The 19811-nt window shown below is 43.8% G+C and overlaps 1 protein-coding gene across 5 annotated transcripts in view; it reads left to right on the forward strand.

The window, feature by feature from the left end:
• PDE8B (phosphodiesterase 8B) overlaps positions 1–19811 on the forward strand; it is a 227044-nt gene that overhangs the window by 204709 nt on the left and 2524 nt on the right. For 3 of the 5 annotated variants that reach the window (XM_047778158.1, XM_047778154.1, XM_047778155.1), the window contains exons 12-20: positions 1880–1957; positions 3382–3458; positions 5159–5323; positions 7325–7370; positions 7679–7916; positions 8821–9019; positions 13607–13824; positions 15485–15605; positions 17563–17730. In XM_047778158.1, coding sequence (XP_047634114.1) covers positions 1880–1957; positions 3382–3458; positions 5159–5323; positions 7325–7370; positions 7679–7916; positions 8821–9019; positions 13607–13824; positions 15485–15605; positions 17563–17730 — 1310 coding nt within the window. The remainder of the gene's footprint in view (positions 1–1879; positions 1958–3381; positions 3459–5158; positions 5324–7324; positions 7371–7678; positions 7917–8820; positions 9020–13606; positions 13825–15484; positions 15606–17562; positions 17731–19811) is intronic. The other 2 variants (XM_047778156.1, XM_047778157.1) reach the window with 1 other exon arrangement.

Here is a 19811-nt window from a genome sequence, read left to right on the forward strand (position 1 = left end):
AGTCCTGTCCAACACCAGGAAAATTATTAAGACAGAGCCTGAAAGCAAATTAGGCAGAGGCATAGTAAATATTTTAAGTTAGGTCATTTAAAACAAAGTTCTGTGGCTCTGTTGTTCACATTAATTTTATAATAGTTCTGCCTTTCACTTTGTTCTGTGTAAATATAATTCAGGCTTAGGAAGTTCTTGTTGTGGCTCGGTGGCAACAAACCCAACTAGTATCCATGAGGATGCAGGTTCAATTTCTGGCCTCGCTCTGGGTTAAGGGTCTGGTGTAGTGATGAGCTGTGGTGTAAGTTACAGATGCAGCTCAGGTCTGGCATTGCTGTGGCTGTGGCGTAGGCCAGCAGCTGCAGCTCCGATTCAACCCCTAGCCTGGGAATTTCCATATGCCACAGGTGCAGCCCTAAAAAGAAAATAAATAAATAAATAAATAAATAAATAAATAAATAGAAGGTATGTATGCAAATGAACTGATGTAATTAATAACAGCCAACATGAATTACATATTTACTGTGTAGTGGGCACTGTTCTAAGTGCTGTCCATGAATTAACTCGTTTACCTGTCACAACATCCTATGAATGAGATGCTGTAACTATCCCCGTTTTACAGGTGTGGATACTAAGACAGAGAGAAGAAACATTCCCAAAGTTACACAGCTATTAGAAGGCATATTGGAGATACGAATTTTGGCAGTTTGGCTCTAGAACTGGTTCTCTTAACTACCATGTTCTCTTGTACTTTTTTGGTGTCACTAGACAGTTATTTTAAAAGCTTTGAGGAGTTCCCATAGTAGCTCAGCGGAAATGAATCCAACTAGTAACCATGAGATTGCAGGTTCAATTTCTGGCCTCACTCAGTGGGTTAAGGATCTGGTGTTGCCATGAGCTGTGGTGTAGGTCACAGACATGGCTCAGATCTGGCGTGGCTATGGCTGTGGCCAGCAACTACAGCCCTGATTCAACCCCTAGCCTGGGAACTTCCATATGCCGTGGGTGCAGCCCTAAAAAGAAAAAAAAAAAAAAGAAAAAAAAAGCAAAAGTAAAAAGCTTTGCATCTTTTTTTCTTTACCGGAATATCATTTGTCAGTATCTGAGTAAATCATATCCTCAGGAGAACCTAGAAGACCATCTAGAGGTCTGATTTTTCACAAGGACCTAAAACTGGTTCCAAATTAGTTTCTCAAATAAATTCAACTCTCTGTTGATTTGACTGGTATTTTATTTCCTCAAATATCCCTGTAAAAGCCTCCCCACCCAGTTAAATGTGTTGTCCTTCAGGTCAAAATGAATCCCCCTAAAATTTCCCCCAAGTTTTGCTGTTTATTTTCAAGAAGATATTTATTAATGGAATAACCCTTAATAATAAGCCCCATTAATATGTAATGTGATAACCACAAGAAAACGTCATCACTTTACAACTAATATGACTGATAATTCTGTGTGTATTGATTTGAAGAAACAGTGATTTGCTGTTTCTTTAAAATATTTTACAGTGCTTAAAAAGTAACCTTGGGAAGGAGTCCCCTGGCAGCTCAGCAGGTTAAGAATCCGGCGTTGACACTGCTGTGGTGTGGGATGGATCCCTGGCCTGGGAACTTTCACATCCATGGGCACAGACAAAAAAAAAAACAAAAAAACAAACACAAGTAACCTTGGGGAGTTCCCTGGTAGTCTAGTGGTTAGGATTCGGTGCTTTCACTGCTGCAGTTTGGGTTCAATCCCTGGTTTGGAAACCGAGATCCCATATCAAGCCGCTGCACACTGTGGCCAAAAGTAACTTTGTTTTCTTTAGAGAATGAGGAAAAAATATGTCTAAACTTTGCCTGTGGATAAGCTGAGAACTAATCACTCTCCATTACTAATCTGAAATCCTTAGAGTCTCATTCATTCAGATACAAGAACAAGAGGAAAGAATCCATTGACGTGAAATCAATATCATCTCGAGGCAGTGATGGTAAGAGGTTTTTCAGATTTCCTTGACTTTAAAGTGTCGAAAATAATTTCAAAGTGTAGAAAATGAATATATTCAGGAATTCATTGGCGTATAAACAAAACCCCAAAGAACAGAACTACAACTAAGCTGCCTTTTTTTCTTGTAGATGGAAAATTTTTTCGGCCTTTTCATTTATTTATTTTTACTTTTTCACAGTCTTTGCTTGTTCCTTTATGGCCTAAAGTGTCAGGCCACATAACCACTAGAGCAGTTCAGTTTCAACAGCTACCTCACTCTGAGGTGCTCTCCTTCAGGTCACTGTGGGAAACCTGAGCATGAGGAACTCGCGAAGGCCAAGGCCTGTAGAGCTAAGCTGTATGATTCATGTGGGGAGATGGATAAACCGCAGGGCCTGCAAGGGATTGGGACCAAGGATGTAAAGAAAGAAAGGCTGAAATTTTTTCTGATGGATTGCGGGTGTAGGTGGACAGGATGAAGAGGATGGTGGATGAGGGAATTTCAATGCGATTAGCCCAGTTGTCAGAACAGAGTTTGAGATGGGATCATCTGTCATCTCCAGGGCATGGGAGCAGTGGAGGCTGGGATGTGTGGAGGAGATGTGCAACGGTGGCTGCTCTGGCAGCCGAGGTAGCTCACAAAGACAGCTGAGCAGCAGGCAGCCCTGCCAGACGTCAGGTCCTAGAAGTTATCGACTTAGAACATGCGGATTCTGTTCCTTCCTATCTGCCTCTCAGGGAGTGGTAGGAAGATCTGATGAGAACAATGCTTTTAAAATAAAGCTTCTACCTTCTGAACTCTGAACCACATGTAAAGATAGAACATTTTAGCTGGAGAGGATAATGGGATTAGCTCAGTTTGCACAATAAGACCTAGAACCACCATGGATTCTTGGTGTTAAGAACCTAAGGGCTCAGGGAGGTAGAGTGCCTGGCCCTGATTCAGACCGAGAGTGGGCTCACTTTTCTGCTGACCCCTATGCTATCCATGGACCAGGCTGCACCCTACACTGTACTTATCCAGTTATGAGATCAACGTAACTGACTGGGGACTGAAAGTGATGAAACTACCCAAGCTGAGCTGTAGTGACTTATCGGAAAGTGAATCCTGGGGAATCATTAGGCTTTGGAGGATGAGGTCCAGGATCCCATAAACCTTCTCTGAAATTCCCCTTGTGGAACTGAAATGCAAAGCCTTCCTGTCATCAAGGTTCCAGATGAGACCATCCTTTCCAGACCCTGGCAGGTAGTGGCTGAGCTCTCAGCCTTTAAGCATTAAGAGATGGGTGGACTCATTGCTTTGTGGGGGGCAGTGGAGGACAGCAGTCCTGTGAGAACCGGGCCCCCAGTCCATGAAGGGTTCCTATGCTATGCTTAAGGCCAGCTGAGCCACCAGAACCAGATACAACTTTCTTGACTTCTCTCCAGCACCAAGCCTACAGAACCGTCGCTACCCATCCATGGCAAGGATCCATTCCATGACTATTGAGGCTCCCATCACGAAGGTGAGTAGCAGCTGCTCCCTCTGCCTTTGCAGGCAGGACCACTGAGCACTGGGCTATATTCTGGAGATAAAGTGATGAATAACATACTACCGATATCATAGAGTTTGTGGTCTAGTAAAGGAAACAGACATTAAACACATAAACACATAATAAGTACATAGTTATAAACTACAGCATAATTGCTATACTGCTATAAAGGAAAACAGTAGGTTTCTATGAGAGAACATTAGGTTAGGGCCCTATTGTGATGGGTGCAAAGGTTACCAGGGATGAGCTCTGTGTAGGAGATGCAGTGTTTGAAGTAAGACCTGAAGGGTGCAGAGATGCTAGGAGAAGAGGGAGAAGGGGATTCGAGGCAGCAGGCACAGCAAGGGATGAGCACTGAGGTGGGAACAGGAGGAAATGGAGCAACTGAGGACACAAAAGAAAGTCAGCATGACCTGGAGCTTGGAGAACAGAGGGGAGAAATGGCGTTGTGGGGGGCTCAGTTCATTCTGGCCACCTGGGCTGTGTTAAGTTCACGTGCAGTGCAAACCACTGAAGAGGTTCAAGTATGGGAGTGACATGATAGAGGGTGTTTAATGAAAGGAACACAAGCTGCCATGCAGGGAATAGACTGGAGATGGGAAGAGGGAAGGTGAAGGGGCGAGTTAGGGCACATCTCCAGAATTCCAAGCAAGACACGGTGTGAGCTGTACTAGAATTACAGTGGTGGAGGTGGAGAGAAATGAATAGATCAAGAAATATTTGGGGGTAAATTCATTTTGTCACGATGATGAATTATATTGTCAGGTAGGGAGGGAATTGAGGGAAAGTGATACGTCAGCTATGGCCTCCCAGGGTTCTGATTTGAGCACAAGATTAATAGAAGTGGTTTCTTCACTGCAGTGTAGAAAACAGAGAAGGAGCACAGTTCTCAACTTTGATTTTTTTCTTACATTTACTTGCTCACTTTGGGAAGAAGGGAGCAAGTTCCTGAGTTTAGTTTTGGACATGTAAGCTATTCCAGTAGACAGGTCAGGCAGGCAAGTGAATATATAAATCTGAAGGTCAAAAGGGAGTTCATGGCTAGGATTAAATTTGAGTTTATGGATCATATGTGTCCAAAGTCACTGAAATGAAGAAGCTGGTCTCTGAAAGGGCTGTAGAGTGGGAGGAAGGCCCCACACCCGTCTCTGAGGAACTGCAGCCTGTAGAGGAGAGCTGGAGGAGCCTGAGAAACTGTAGTCCCTGAAGTAGGAGAAACACCAGGAGAGGTTGGGATGAAAGGCATGTTTTAGTCAGAGGGTGGCGCCATGAAAACACTGGTCTTTTTATTTATTTATTTGTCTTTTTAGGGCCACACCCACGGCATATGGAGGTTCCTAGGCTAGGGAGCAAATCAGAGAGCTACAGCTGCCAGCTTATACCACAGCCACAGCAACGCCAGATCTGGGCCTCGTCTGTGACCTACACTGCAGCCAACGGCAATGCAGGATCCTTAACACACTTGAGTGGGGCCAGGGATCGAACCTGCATCCTCATAGATACTAGTTGGGTTCATTACCACTGAGCCACGACGAGAACTCCACACTGGTCATTTTGAACAACAAGACATGTTATCATCTGATTTCTTTTGGATTCTGGGCATACATATGACTTTGAGGAAGAAGAATCCTATTATCCTTAAATTTAGTCGTTCTCTCTCTTTACTTCCACAGGTTATAAATATCATCAATGCAGCCCAAGAAAACAGTCCCGTCACAGTAGCAGAAGCTTTGGACAGAGTTTTAGAAATTTTACGGACCACAGAACTGTACTCCCCTCAGCTGGGTACCAAAGATGAAGATCCTCACACCAGTGATCTCGTGGGGGGCCTGATGACGGTGAGCGATGAAGGAAAACCAGAAACATAGGGCAGACAATATTCAGTGCACTCCAGAGTACATATAACTTGTGACATAAACTGTTACCTACAGGTGCAAAGATACCTGATGTATGGATTAACATCAGCATAACCAGAAGCAATTGCAGGAGCATAAATGAATAATTTGTGCTCAGAATTTGTCCTTCATAATTTTTATTATAGTAAGGAGTGAAAGATAGTTGATAGAAGTTGGTCACAATGAGACCTTTGTTCCTCTTGAGCTGGTAACAGTATTCCATTGAGGGTTATGGCTAGGTTTCTCTGGTCCTCAGGCTCTTTATATAATGAGCGGGTTGGTACTCAGACAACACTGTTTTCCAAAATCATAGTTGGAGAATTCTTTCTTTAAATAAAAGCTTTATAGAGAGTTCCCTTTATAGTCAATAAAAGCAGAGTGGAGCTGTTCTGCCTCAGTCTGGAGAGGGGAGGAGGAGCCAACCCCTGCCAGCACTTGAATGCCCCCATTCTACCCACCAACAGTAGCTGATTTCTAAGGAGGGAGTCATCCTGTTCTTGTGTTTTTGCTGTGATCTACTTGGCTGTAATCTCATCTATCAGCAAGTGAAGACAAAGAAAATGCAAATTATTCACCTGTGCTCCTTATTGGAGGCTGAAGCTGAAAGAATTCTTTGGGAGAAAAAAAAAAAAAAAATCCAAGAGTCATCTGAGACTTTGAAGGTTTCTGTCTAGCCCTGCCACCAAATGCTGAGTGTTGACTGGTTTCTGGTTGATTCTCCTTGTTCCTACTAAAGGTCTCTGGTGAGCCTGTAATTTGAATGACCGACCTTCTTTTCCTTTTGTGCCCCTGGGTGCCCATCCTGATGCAGTGTAGACTTCAGTTGTAAAGAACACTGGCAAGGGTCTATGAGGAGGCTGGCCCCTGCAGAGTTGCAGCAAAAGATTTATGGTTCTTAGAACAAATGATCTGCCCTCTTCCCCCTGCCTTACTATCTCGGGCTTCCTCTCAGGTGATGCTGTGAGGAACGTGTGCAAATTCCATTTATGTAGCATCAGGGAAGAGAAAAAAGAAAGGCAAATTAAAAACGGAGTTCCTTGTGATACCTGCCTCAGAGGCGGGAGAGTTACAGCCATTGTTACTTACCTATTTATCCAGTTTTGAAAATGAAGCTCTTGGCCCAAAGACACAAGGTATGACTTCAGGAGAGCCCTTCATGAATACTTTAAATATCAGCAATGTTTTCTAGGGATGACAAGCAAGCAATTATAAATGCCTTTTAAGCAAAGATCTAACTAATTAGATGCTCAGCGATAGAGGGTAGGAAACTGAGATGCAAGAACATCTGGGCACTAGCAAAAGTACAGGAGCCTAGGAAGTGGCAGAGCATCGGAATTTTGTTCACTCCCTTATACTGCCCTTCCAAAGACCTCAAATCCAGAAACTTCTTTTAAAGGCTAGTAGCAAAGCTCATGCTATAAAACATAAAATACGCTTGGGAAAAAATTTAGATATTAGTCAAAAATTAGCCCAACCTTTTAAAGGCTTTACATAATCGTCTCCAAAATATGGCCCATGGCTTTGGCTCCCCAGGATGTAAATCTAAGAGCATGAGAATAACACACTCCCGATGAGGGTAACAGAGGTCCTTTCAAATTCACATGTATCCAAAGCAAATCACTTCTATGACTTCATTAATGTGGCTACAAAATGCCACAGGAGGAAGATAGCATGAGAACAGAGCTACCTCACAGCTCAGGTATGAGGCCTGAATGGAGTCATAGCCACTTGATTCTCAGCTCTCCATTTCCTGGGGCTAAGAGCCCTGGAAAAGAGACTATCTTTGGTTTTGTAACTACTGTTCTGACTTGATTTTGGGCTTCATCGTGGAGTTCCAGATTGACTGAGTTATTCAGGATTCACATCTCTGTCTAATGAACGAAATGAGAGAATGACGATAATGCATATAAAGCGTGCTTCTCAAAGCATCTTTCTTTATTTCAGGATGGCTTGAGAAGGTTGTCAGGAAATGAGTATGTGTTCACTAAGAGTAAGTTGTCATCTATCCACTTGTTACTTATGATAACCGATCCCTGGCCTGTCCCGCCCAGTGGTGTGATTGTTTGGAAAGAGCTTTGGTGATACTTCCGTTGGACTCATTGGAGTTTAAGCATCTCTCTGGTCCACATTTGAAACCAGGTCTCCTAGTATAAATTACTTCTCTGAGCACAGTCAGAATAAAAATTGCAAATATCTCTATATTTAAACAGTTAAAGTGATTTATTTTTCTGTTTGGGGGTCTTGAGGTTTAATCATGTAAGAGAACCCTGAAGTGAAAAATCTTCCTACTCCTGGCAGTTCAAGACGTTCTTTCTAGTAGTGACCGTGAAGATGACAAATGCTCAGCAGCCCTCGAGATTCCACAATTAACCACCCTTCCTGCCCCATCCGTTTGCTCAGACGTGCACCAGAGTCACAGTCACCTTTCGATGCCAATAACTATCAGTGATGTCCCCCCTTCAATCGCTCAATTACTCGATAACGAGGAAAGCTGGGAGTTCAACATTTTTGAATTGGAAGCTGTGACACACAAAAGGTATGTGGCTTCTCTGGCTGCAGGCAGGGGAGGATTGATGGCCATGCTCAAGACTTTCAATCTGGACACTTTGAGGGAGACATGATTCCTTGCCACAGATATTTCACAGGGTCTTTCTTTCATGCCACACTGGAAGAGTGTCAAAGGCACAGAGAGACTATGGCCCCTTGGGTGAGCTTCTTTATGGAGAAGAGTATTAGTGAGTAAAAGGTGGGATCAGCCTGGTGACAACCCAGGACAAAGTACTGAGTGTCCTTTTCAGATCTACCCAGGTCACTCCTCTGTGCCAGTGAGCCAAGAGTTCTAAGTATTTATTCGCAGCCCCAAACTTGTCGCGGTCCCACCTTACAAAATGAGAGCACTGGAGCTTTTCTTTAGGTCCATCCTACAGACAAGGGAAAGATGAGGTAATTCGGAAAGTCCTCTTCTATTACAGAAGTCCATTTCTCCCAGGGCTGCTGGCCTGTAGGTCATGAATGATACCCATAAATAAGTAACTTGACCCTAAGTGATGTGATTTTGCTGAGCCCACGCAGGCCATTCCTTTTGTCCTTAGGTTCCGTGACTTCCTTAGGGGATGTACAGAGCTTACGTGGAGATGGAGATGGAGAGGGACCGTCAGGGATCTTTCTTGGTTGTTAGAGCCACCAAAAGGCACATGACATAGAGACAGTCTAGAAGCCATGTGGATTAATCACCACTGAGGCACCCGGTTTTAAAGAAGTGGCTCGTGAGGAGGAGATGCTCTGTCTCCGTCTCATTAGGAGAGGACATATTTTTATACCACTCTGCTTGTGGAATAAGTATTAGGGAAAATAAATACTCCATTTCCCAGTATCTTCAAAGAAAGCAGTTTCTGCAGCAGTGAATACCATGAACCAGAGTTTGTTTTCCTGTTTTCCAGGCCGTTGGTTTACCTGGGCTTAAAGGTCTTTTCCCGGTTTGGAGTATGTGAATTTTTACACTGTTCTGAAACTACTCTTCGGGCCTGGCTCCAAGTGATTGAAGCCAACTACCACTCCTCCAATGCGTATCACAACTCCACCCACGCCGCTGACGTCCTGCACGCCACGGCCTTCTTCCTCGGAAAGGAAAGAGTGAAGGTAGAACTCTGGTATCATGATCTAGTTACCTTCCTAGACTTTGGAGATCTAAGAACTCAATCTTAATAAATACATTAGTCAGATAGCTATTTGGGGACCAATCTGACAGAGTTTTTGAGCTACCAAATTGACCGGTCCTTTGGTATTGTAAAGACATGGCCTTTTCTCCTAGCCTTCCATGCCGCCGAATGCTTAAAACAATAATTTATGCCACTGCAGAGACTCCTTTACATGCCTCACGGATTCACGAACCCATTCTCCAAATGTTCATTAGGAGCCCTTTGTGATACTGGGTTAGAGGACAGAACTTAATTCTTAGAAGGAAATTTTAGAATCAGAATTTTGTCCCTAGCCTGTTACAGTCCAGAGAGTAATGAGCCGTTAAGCATCCTACTGCTTTACATACATATGTATGTGTGTTTCGTGGAGGTGTAAATGTGTATATCTGTATATTAATGACTTGTTTAATTCTAAAAGAATTAGTTCTACTTAGAGGTCAACAGCATCATTCATTTACAGATGTGATTTGGAGGGCAGCCCTGTGTACACCCTACATACAGCTGGCAAGAGATTCCCATCTCTCCTCTTTCCCAACTGCCATCGCATGCACAGTGAAGCTTATAATTCCTTTGCCACACTCAGAAGTGACGCTTAGAATAGGGACACCCCCAAAAGAAGTGCTGTATAGAGACAGATTCACATCAGTCTGCAAGTGCTTATTAACATTTGATAATTTTCTTAGTCTTAAAACCCTAGGTCCATACAGAGAAAAGTGGTAGTAGATGAGGTAGAAAGAGCAGAAAAGGCACCAAAATGGGCAAAGGGGATATTCCCTTTTCAATTTTGCTAATGACTGCCTAATCCTGGCATTTACTTCCATCAGTAAGAAAGCAAAGAATATGGTTCAAGAATGATCCTTTTAAGATTTTTGTCTCCTACTTTGAAAAAAATGTGCTATCACAGGTGATGAGAGCCTATTTCTATAGCCCCTTCTTTGAGGAGCTAAGACACTTCCAGATTCCTACCCCAGACTCCAAGTCCTCCATTTTACACTACATGAGATACTGTGCAGCTGAGGCTGCAACACTGCCAAATGAGGACAGGACCCTAGGACATTCACCCTGAGACCAAAGTGACGACAAACACTGCAGCCTTGAGTTGAAGATGAACTTCACTTAAGCAGAACCACTCTAGAAAAATACAGATTAAATGCTTGATAAATTAGGGAATGCTTAGGCATTTGATGGTCTGCTTTTCTCTCCCTTCCCTAAAGTAAGAATTTTCTTTAAATTGTTCTGCTAACACAGAGTCTGAATCCTCAAATAGCAGCAATAGAAACAAATCTAAGACTAGCTATGCTTGTAATCCAAAAGACATTTTCTAAGAGGCTGAGGAATCAGAAAATCTAGAGCTGCAAGGAACCCTGGAACATTGTACTGGAAGGGACTCCTGAGCTCAAGGGTTTAGTCAGCAGCCCAAGATCACTGGTTGGTTCCCCATGAGACACTTCAGGTGGGATTTACTCCTAAGCCCTCTTCCACTAGACCTGCTCCCACTGACAGCATCAGAAAAATGTTCCTACCAAATAAATACCCGTGTCATCTGTCACCCTTAATTTCTTTATAAGGCTTAATAGTTCTTTTTTTTAATTTATTTTTTTAATTTTATTTTTTTTGCCATTTCTTGGGCCGCTCCCGCAGCATATGGAGGTTCCCAGGCTAGGGGTCCAATCAGAGCTGCAGCTGCCAGCCTACACCACAGCCACAGCCACAGCAACACGGGATCGGAGCCACATCTGCGACCTACAGCACAGCTCATGGCAATGCTGGATCCTTAACCCACTGGGCAAGGCCAGGGATCGAACCCTCAACCTCATGGTTTCTAGTCAGATTCGTTAACCACTGAGCCACAACGGGAACTCCAGGCTTGATAGTTCTTAATGTCACTATGACATAGTTCCACATCCTCAACCCAGCCATACAGAGCTGATATTCCCCTTCAATTTGTTATAGACCCTATCCCCTCCCTACTCTTACCAGTTCCCAGGAACCACTGCATGTACAGAGGTCAGGATGGCCAGCATTTGTTGTTGTTTTTGTTATTTTCTGAGTGTAAGTGACTATTTATCCTAGAAAAGGAACTGTTTGAAAGGCTAATCTAGAATGGAGTCCCTTTTGGCCAGCCTGCTTCAATGTGCTCCAAGGGAAAACTGTGCAGAAATGTCTGCACCTCCAAGGGCTTGGAACTTCTCCTGCCATGGGTTTGGTGGGGAAGTTTCTTCCACAGATGGTCCCTCCCTCCCAAAGGAAGGGCCTTGCTTCTCCCATCTGCTAGTGAGAGCCCAGTCTTCTTGCTCTGCCTCCTCATATTTCTTACAGATGCTGCATTATTAGACAGTGTCCTCCAAAACTGCAGGGCATGGCCCGCTACTCGTCTCTTGGTAAAAGTGCCTGGTCTCAATCAGTGTAAACTGGGAGCAAAGCCATGTCTCATCTAATGCCTTTTGTGTTGTCTACTCCAGTTACTTGAATCTGTTTCATTGAAGAATTTAAAAATAAATCGGCCCCACACTCCAAGCAAGATTGAACATACTCCAAGAGAACTAGCTGGAGGCCTGAAGTTTGGGCCTCATGGGTCCTCACCGCACAGGCAGAATTAGTGAGAGGAGAGCCCGAGCTGGGTCAGTTCTGGATCCTGAGGGTACCTACAGGTTACCATGGCCTCTCCTAACCAGCAGCAAACTGGGGCGAGGCATGTTTCCTGGCTCTGGGCATTACAGAATCAGTCTCTGAGATGAGCTAAAAGAGCTAAAAGAACAGCATTGATGGCTGTCCTTGCTCAGGAAACCTGTTCACGTGGCCTATGGACAGGCCAGGACTGCCCACCAGCTCCAGGAGGTCAGGACAGGATATGGAAATGGCTCCTTTCTGGTAGGGACAGCTTTTAGGGAAGTTTTCAGGGCTGAGCTTCAGATTCACTGTTGCTTACCTGTGAGCATCTGAGCAGCAGTTTGCAGTTGGTTGCTAGGAAGGCAACTCTGGGGAAGCCAAAAATCATGCCCACCCCTCCAGCCTCATCTTAGAGACCACTTTTACCCACTCATTACCCTTCAGTCACAATGAAGCTCTTTAGGTTCCTGAATAAACCACTTTTTTGGTTTCACATCAGGAGTATTACAGAGGCGGTTCTTTCTGCCTGGAATTCTCTCCCTTGCTGTTTTTTGACTGGCTAATCCCTGCTTATCCTTCAAGTTCCAGCATAAAAATCACTTCCCTAGAGAAGCCACGCCAGCCCACCTTCTGGACCTGCATTGCCCATAAGTAGCCAAGAGCCATGTGTGGCTACTTATATTTCATTAAAATCAAATGAAATGAAACATTCAATTCCTCAGTTGCACTGGCCACATTTCAAGTATCCAGTAGCTTTTAGTGACTAGGGGTTACTGTCTTGGACAGCCCAGATAGAGGCATTTCCATCACTGCAGAAAGTTCAGTGTACAGCACTGCTCTGAACTAGATCAGGCCTCATGGTTATACTCGCAAGCCACCTGTACTTTCCTTCTCAACTTATCTCACAATAGAGACTGGGCCAGTATAATTCATCGCTGTAACTCCAGCACTCTGCAGGACAACTGGCACCCAGTAAGCATCTAAATGATTACGGAAAGAATGAATTCATAAAGTACAGTCTCTCTTATGCAACAGTAGCCCATTTGAGAACTTCCTCCTGAATCTGTGAGCTGAAAACGCTTGTATCCCCTGATGCTCTGGTTTGTGTTTTTTAATTATATAACAAGAGTGTTAGAAAGGGGGTCTCCCTTTTTGCCTTTGCCACCCGCTAGCCTAGAGCTGAATTTTGTTTTTAACTGCAGGAGCCCCCTTAGCTTCAGTTTGCCTGCAAAAATTGTTCTTGCCCTTTATCCTCTTCTTGGCTCTAATCCTTGTTATCTCTGTGTGAAGAGTTGTGTTTTATCTGTGCCATTTACTGCCACTCTCTGAAAGTCTTTTCAGAATTAGGCAAATAAAGTAACATTTTTTGATCTAGGCCACTTCCTTCTCTATCTGCTCATAGAAGAGAGCATGTATGCGATTTTTTTGTTTTTTGTCTTTTTATGGCCGCACCTGCGGCATATGGAGGTTCCCAGGCCAGAGCCACAGCAACGCCAGATCCAACCTGCGTCTATGACCTATACCACAGCTCATGGAAGCACCAGATCCTTAACCCACTGAGCGAGGCCAGAGATTGAACCCGCAACCTCATGGTCGGATTCATTTCCACTGCGCCATGACGGGAACTCCAGAAGAGAGCATGTATTTGAAAAGGTTGGATTGGCGTCTTTGTGCAGCAGAACCAGAGTGAATGGACTCTGGAGAAAGATTTTAGGTATCCATTATAACTGCAGCTCAGATTTCTATTTCCCTACAGATAATCCACAGCACAGCAAGGTGATGTGATGTATCCTAGGTGGCCTCTCTACTCCTAGGAAGTCAGAGAAAGATCCCCTGGCCCACCCCTCCCGAAAGACAGGGGTGAGTATAGGTCTACATCCAGTGGGTAATGCTCAATCTTGCCTCCCCCTGACCCCAGGGAAGCCTCGATCAGCTAGATGAGGTGGCTGCCCTGATTGCAGCCACAGTCCATGACGTGGACCACCCGGGAAGGACCAACTCTTTCCTGTGCAACGCAGGCAGTGAACTCGCTGTGCTCTACAATGACACCGCTGTCCTGGAGAGTCACCACACAGCCCTAGCCTTCCAGCTCACGGTCAAGGACAACAAATGCAACATCTTCAAGAACATTGACAGGTTCGTGTGCTTGGGCTCTTGTGGTCAGATTTGTAAAGTGTAAGTGGGAAACTTAGTTTTCCCTAACTTCCCCAAGTACTTAGTTTCTTTGTGGGGGAAGGGGATAAAAAAATAGTTGTACCCTTGTACCACCGTGTTGTATAACATAAAAACCTTGCCCGTATAAACTTAACTGTATTTTTTAGACTCTTTTCATCTTTTAAAACTCCGTTTAGTCTTAAATGAGTTCATGAAAATGTTGTGTGCACTGCAAAGTATGCTATATTGATTATACTACTACTAAGTAAGGCAGATATTATTACCATCCCAGGAAGATACCCTATCTTTGGTGTAACTCAAGGAAAATGTATCCCTCCCCTTCCCTAGCTCAATTTTTGGCTACTTAAACTCCTGACTCATGAGGCGAGAGTTTCACAGGCCCCAGCAGAGCTGCTGGAGCCCACAGGGTGGGGAAGTTTTCCCCTTCGCTGTTGAACTCTCCTCTGGTGAGCTGGCCAAATGTGGACAGGAGCAATTGCTCTTGCCTGCCACAACCCTGCAGTCATGCTATCAGTATTTCCTACATGGCACCAGCCAGGCTGGAGAGCAGACATCTGTTTTGTTTTGTCCTTTTTAGGGCCATACCCACAGCACATGGAGATTCCCAGGCTAGGGGTCTAATCGGAGCTGTAGCCGCCAGCCTACACCACAGCCACAGCAACGCCAGATCCAAGCTGCGTCTATGACCTACACCACAGCTCATGGCAATGCTGGATCTTAACCCACTGATGGAGGCCAGGGATTGAAACTTTGTCCTTGTGGATACTAGTCAGGTTCATTACCACTGAGCCACAACGGGAACTCCACGGAGAGCAGACTTCTGAGACAGGGTCATGTACACAGAGCTCAGAGCCCACCCAGGCATCAAGGACCACTTGTCAGCATGAACCTGAACCTATCCATCTGGTTTCCAGAAACCTGAGAAAATAGACTAATTATTCCACCTTCAACCAAAGGCTTTATCAGTATCAAGTTTTGTTTTTAAAATTTTACAGGAAGAATTCTTGCCAATGACCAGTTTTATTCAGTTTTCCATCTGGCTCTTGAAATTAGAAAAAGATGATGGGAACTGGGCAGGGATTTTGAGCAGGGTTGTTGCTCCTTCCATTACAACTTCCCTCTAGTTGTAATTTAGACAATTGCTCATTAATTAGAAAACCTTTTTTTCAATGCCATAATCAAAAGAAATAATGATACTTCTCTGTAGCAAGAATCACTGTGCCTGTGCCGAATGCCCTGGGACAGGTTATCAAGTTGCTGTACCAGCCTTGGAGGGAAGGAACTCGTCATTTCCTCCCACCTCACTGTTTAGGTGTTGCCAAGGGAAGGTGGAAGGGAAACACCTTACTGTGAAATAAGTGCCCATATATGACTTGTGCTTTCTTTTTTTATACTCATCAATCAGATGAGGAGGGGTCACCTATCCCTGGGAAAAATGGAAGGGTAAGTAGTGGCTTAGTAGGAAGATGAGCAGGTCAACTGTTTTGGTTGTCGTCACTCATTTCTTAACTCTAGACTCCTAGCCTCCTCCCAGAGTGCGAGGAGTGTGGTAAAATGGTAGCAGAACATTCTAATTTGGGACATGATGTGAACAAGGCCCTTTGTCTTCTGGTTACTTTAGGAACCATTATCGAACACTGCGCCAAGCTATTATTGACATGGTTCTGGCAACGGAGATGACAAAACACTTTGAACATGTGAACAAATTTGTGAACAGCATCAATAAGCCAATGGCAGCTGAGGTAAGTCTTTCCCATGTAGTAAGATATTTCTATTAGAGCCCACTCTGCCTGTAAATCATTTTTTCTTCCTCTTGATTACAAGATGATTACTTAGAGGAGGTAAAGGAGAGCTAAAAGTACTGGCCACTTGTTTTCCTGAGGGCCAAGAATACACTGTCAGTGTCCACAGCAACTTTAAAAGAAAGGCCCTGAGATAAAGCCAGTGATGACAAAAGGACGTAGGCTCGAAGATTGTGGTGAAAGAAGCCTGCAGAGAGCAGAGACTGGAGCAAATGGTGGTGTTTTAAGGGGATCTAAAGCCCTTTCTACTTCTTTGTTCTTTGAACTCTTGGGAGACCTCTAAATTAGGTGTTTTGTTTTGTTTTGTTTTGTCTTTTTGTCTCTTCTGGTGCTGCATCTGCTGCATATGGAGGTTCCCAGGCTAGGGGTCAAATCGGAGCTGTAGCCACCGGCCTACGCCAGAGCCACAGCAACGCGGGATCCGAGCTGCGTCTGCAACCTATGCTACAGCTCACGGCAATGCTGGATCCTTAACCCACTGAGCAAGGCCAGGGATCAAACCCACAACCTCATGGTTCCTAGTCGGATTCGTTAACCACTGAGCCATGACGGGAACTCCTAAATTAGATGTTTTAAGGAACTACATTCCTGGTGATATGCATTAAAAGCCCATCAGTGCCTAAAGACTATACAAAGTTAAACTAGGAGTGACTAGCTGAAAACAAAAACACAAGTAGTTTTTCTTTTTTACAAATGGACCTTACTGTCCCTACAAACTTAGGTTTTAGGATCATGGACAGAAGGTTCACAGCTCTTACTGCTTAAAATGAGATCACCTGCCCTCTGAAACCATAAAGCATATAAAGTTATAAAAGGTTTTCATTCATTACTGTATGAGGGCTACATACGTGGAAGGATGATGAAAGATTGTCTTAAAAGTAACTCGACAGAGGAGTTTCCTGGTGGCCCAGCAGATTAAGGATCCAGCATTGTCACTGCTGTAGCGCAGGTTCAATCACTGGCCCAGAAACTTCCACGTACTGCAGGCATGGCCAAAAAACAAACAAAAATGTAACTTTGATGGTCAGTAAGGAGACTATATGAGGGACCCATTGCATGACCAGCCTGGATGAAGGGACAGTATCCACCTCTCCTGTCATCTGCTCCATCCCCTAGGGGTTCCCCAGCACAATGCCAGGACCCTCTGCTTCCACAGAGGTCTTAGGGGAGCAAAGACCTGGGATTTAAGAGGGAAAAATTGTACAGAATTATAGAATTAATAGAGTTGGGAAGGTCATCTATCCCAGTAAGGCCCAAATCCATTGAGATTTATTTATTGCACTCTTCATAGCAAGCAGTACCTTCCCAATGGTAAGTAATCAAAACACCAACCTTCAGAATGTAAGAGAAAGCAGCAACGTGGTAGGGGGTGGGTGAGTAGAGGTGGGAGAGAAGGCCACAGGAGAGAGGGAGCTGGCAGTTAGGAGGAGGAGGAATGAATGAAGTAATTGAAGGGTCACATATATGTGTTATTTCCTGGTCTTTAAGGTATTAAAAAAATAATAAAACTTCTGCTTTTACAAATTTCCTGATAAAACTGGGAGAAAAGCTCTCTTTAAGATTGCATACCAAATTTTTCAGAAAAAAAAAAACAAAAAAACAAAAAAACGCTGCTTGTAGCAGTCACCTCCGGAGAAGAGGAGGGAAGTGAGGCTGTAGCTGTGTGGTGCTAAGACTTTGGACCTCCTTAGCTCTATGTGTTTGTATTGCTTGAGGGTCCCACCCACAACACAAATGTACCAGTGTATCACAGATAGGATTAAGGATGGGAAAAATCCTTCATTGAATCTCGTACTTAAGTTTGCCTGGGTGATTGCCATCTAATATCTGGTCAGTTAGCCCTTGTGGGCTTCACCATTCCCTTGAACCAGCCCTGATCTGACAATCGGTTTTGCAGGTTGAAGGTGGCGACTGTGACTGCAACCCTATTGGGAAAAACTTTCCTGAAAACCAAATCCTGATCAAGCGCATGATGATTAAGTGTGCTGACGTGGCCAACCCATGCCGCCCCCTGGACCTGTGTATTGAATGGGCCGGGAGGATCTCTGAGGAGTACTTTGCACAGGTGTGTTGCCTCTCTAGCGAAGCTCCACTTCTTTTTCTGGAATGGTCCCAGGTCACAGTATATAAGTAAATGATTCCTCCCTGGAAAGGAATGGCTCATTCCTACCGGCAGCAGAATTCTAGAGACTAATGTGGCTGGTCACTAACCAAAGCCTTGCTAGGGAAACAGGGATAAACCGGCCTTTGAAAGTATCTTTTCACCCTCAAATTGTTGGATCCTGAACTTACACAAACACTGGGAACTCACCCATTCATTCCTAGATTATTATTATCTCCCTGGTGCACTGTGGGGAACATAGATATAAGTAAAATAAATCTCTGCCCACGGGCAGCTCATAATTCAGTAGGGGAGAGATACTGACATAAATCCACACATGAGTAAAAAAATGAAAATACTTCTAAAGGAGGTATATGTCGAGTCCTAAGAATTCAGATTTTTTTTTTCTTCTAGATAAAAGAAGGGCTTTTGTGGAAGAGCTCTCTTTTTGAAATATTTAGAAATTTAGAAATGGGAAAGGGCTTTCTGGAGGAACAAAGCATTATGAGCAAAATTAGTAAGAACGAAAAATAGGATTTCTATATAAGGATAGTAGCAATATATACTTCACTTTGGCAGTGTGAAGGGAAACTAAAGAATAACCCAGAAAGCAGCAGGCCACAAGATGCCAGGCATACTTTCAAAGTAAAGGCTCTATAGATGTTTGTAATGTGTGAAAGGAAAACAAACCTGTCCCAAGTTAACTACAAGTAATGCATGGGGAGTGGAGGTCTACATGGCTGGAATGTACCACTGAGGCAGGATAAAGAATAGCTGATAATGTCTAAAAGGGTTGGCAGGGGCAAAGGCCAGCCAAGAAGGCGGTAAGTTAATTACAGCTTTCACGACGGGAAGATAGCCCATGAGTTAAAGAGATGGAGGACAGGCAGTTCTTAGCGTGCCAGAAAGAGAGGGGGGAAACCCCAAAATCCTCCTTGAATAATAGTGGATACTTTGAAGGCTGCCCGATTGACTCATCTAAAATGAGCAAACTGAGCTGAAAGGCGGTAGGAGGCCATTAATGGGCTTCCCAGGAACCAGAGAAGACTTAAAATCTTACTTCTAGTTAGGCTCAAAGTATGTGACTGGGGAATGGAAAAGAACAGCTTTTAAGTTCTTTAATATAAATTCCCTGTTTTGGTGTCCTTTTCCCAGGAAGGAACGTGCTAAAGTTCACAAGCCAAAGTGACCTAAAAATCAAAAGTTATAAGTAAGGTCTCTGATCAGCTGGCCTCTGGCTCAGCACACTACCAGGAAATGTGGTTCTTAATTTCAACTCAGTGAGTTATGACCTTATGTATATAAACATATACTCTAATGCACAAAATACTCAAATTTATACATATCCTGAGAAAGCTGCATGACCAGGAGGACCCAGTCTGAACGATCACAGTTTGTCAGTCATTCTTTTGAGTAAAAACAGTTATTCCATGAAAAAAAAAAGCTAGTTCAGTCCAATAGCCTAAGTGCTTGTCCTCCAGTCAACCATCATACTTTGATGGGCAGCACAAGGGCTTTTATATGTATTTCCAATTTTGTCACACAGAATATAAAAAAAGACATTTTCAAAAGTCAAATTTAATAAGGTTAATAATTCTTACTGCTTTAATGAAGACAGTCTTACGTCAAACTGGCTTTGCTTTTAAACTGCAAGCTTGTGGCAATGGATAATACAGCGACTGTTGGTACAGTCTGATGCCAGTTCTTTGATTCATGCTAAAGCATCAGCAGTTCTACCCACCATTGCTTCTGCATCCTCAGTGTAAATGTCACTTAGTATTAAGAGTATTATTTTTAAAATAACCTTGACCTTGTGATCATGAAAACAGAATTCAGAAAAGAAGGTATGAACCCTGATGAGATCAGGGCTTCAGGAGGGGCCGTAAGACAGTGTAAGAGATTTGAGAGTCAGAAGACTTGAATTCAGTCACAGGAGCTCTTCAGGGGGTTGTCTTACATAAACCTTGGGACCTTGCTGAGCCCATCTCTGCATAGGTACAACCGGATGGTGACCCATTTTCACAAGAGTGGTTCTGAGAAACTAG

This window comes from Phacochoerus africanus, chromosome 4 (genome assembly GCF_016906955.1).
Source record: "Phacochoerus africanus isolate WHEZ1 chromosome 4, ROS_Pafr_v1, whole genome shotgun sequence".
Lineage (NCBI taxonomy): Eukaryota > Metazoa > Chordata > Mammalia > Artiodactyla > Suidae > Phacochoerus > Phacochoerus africanus.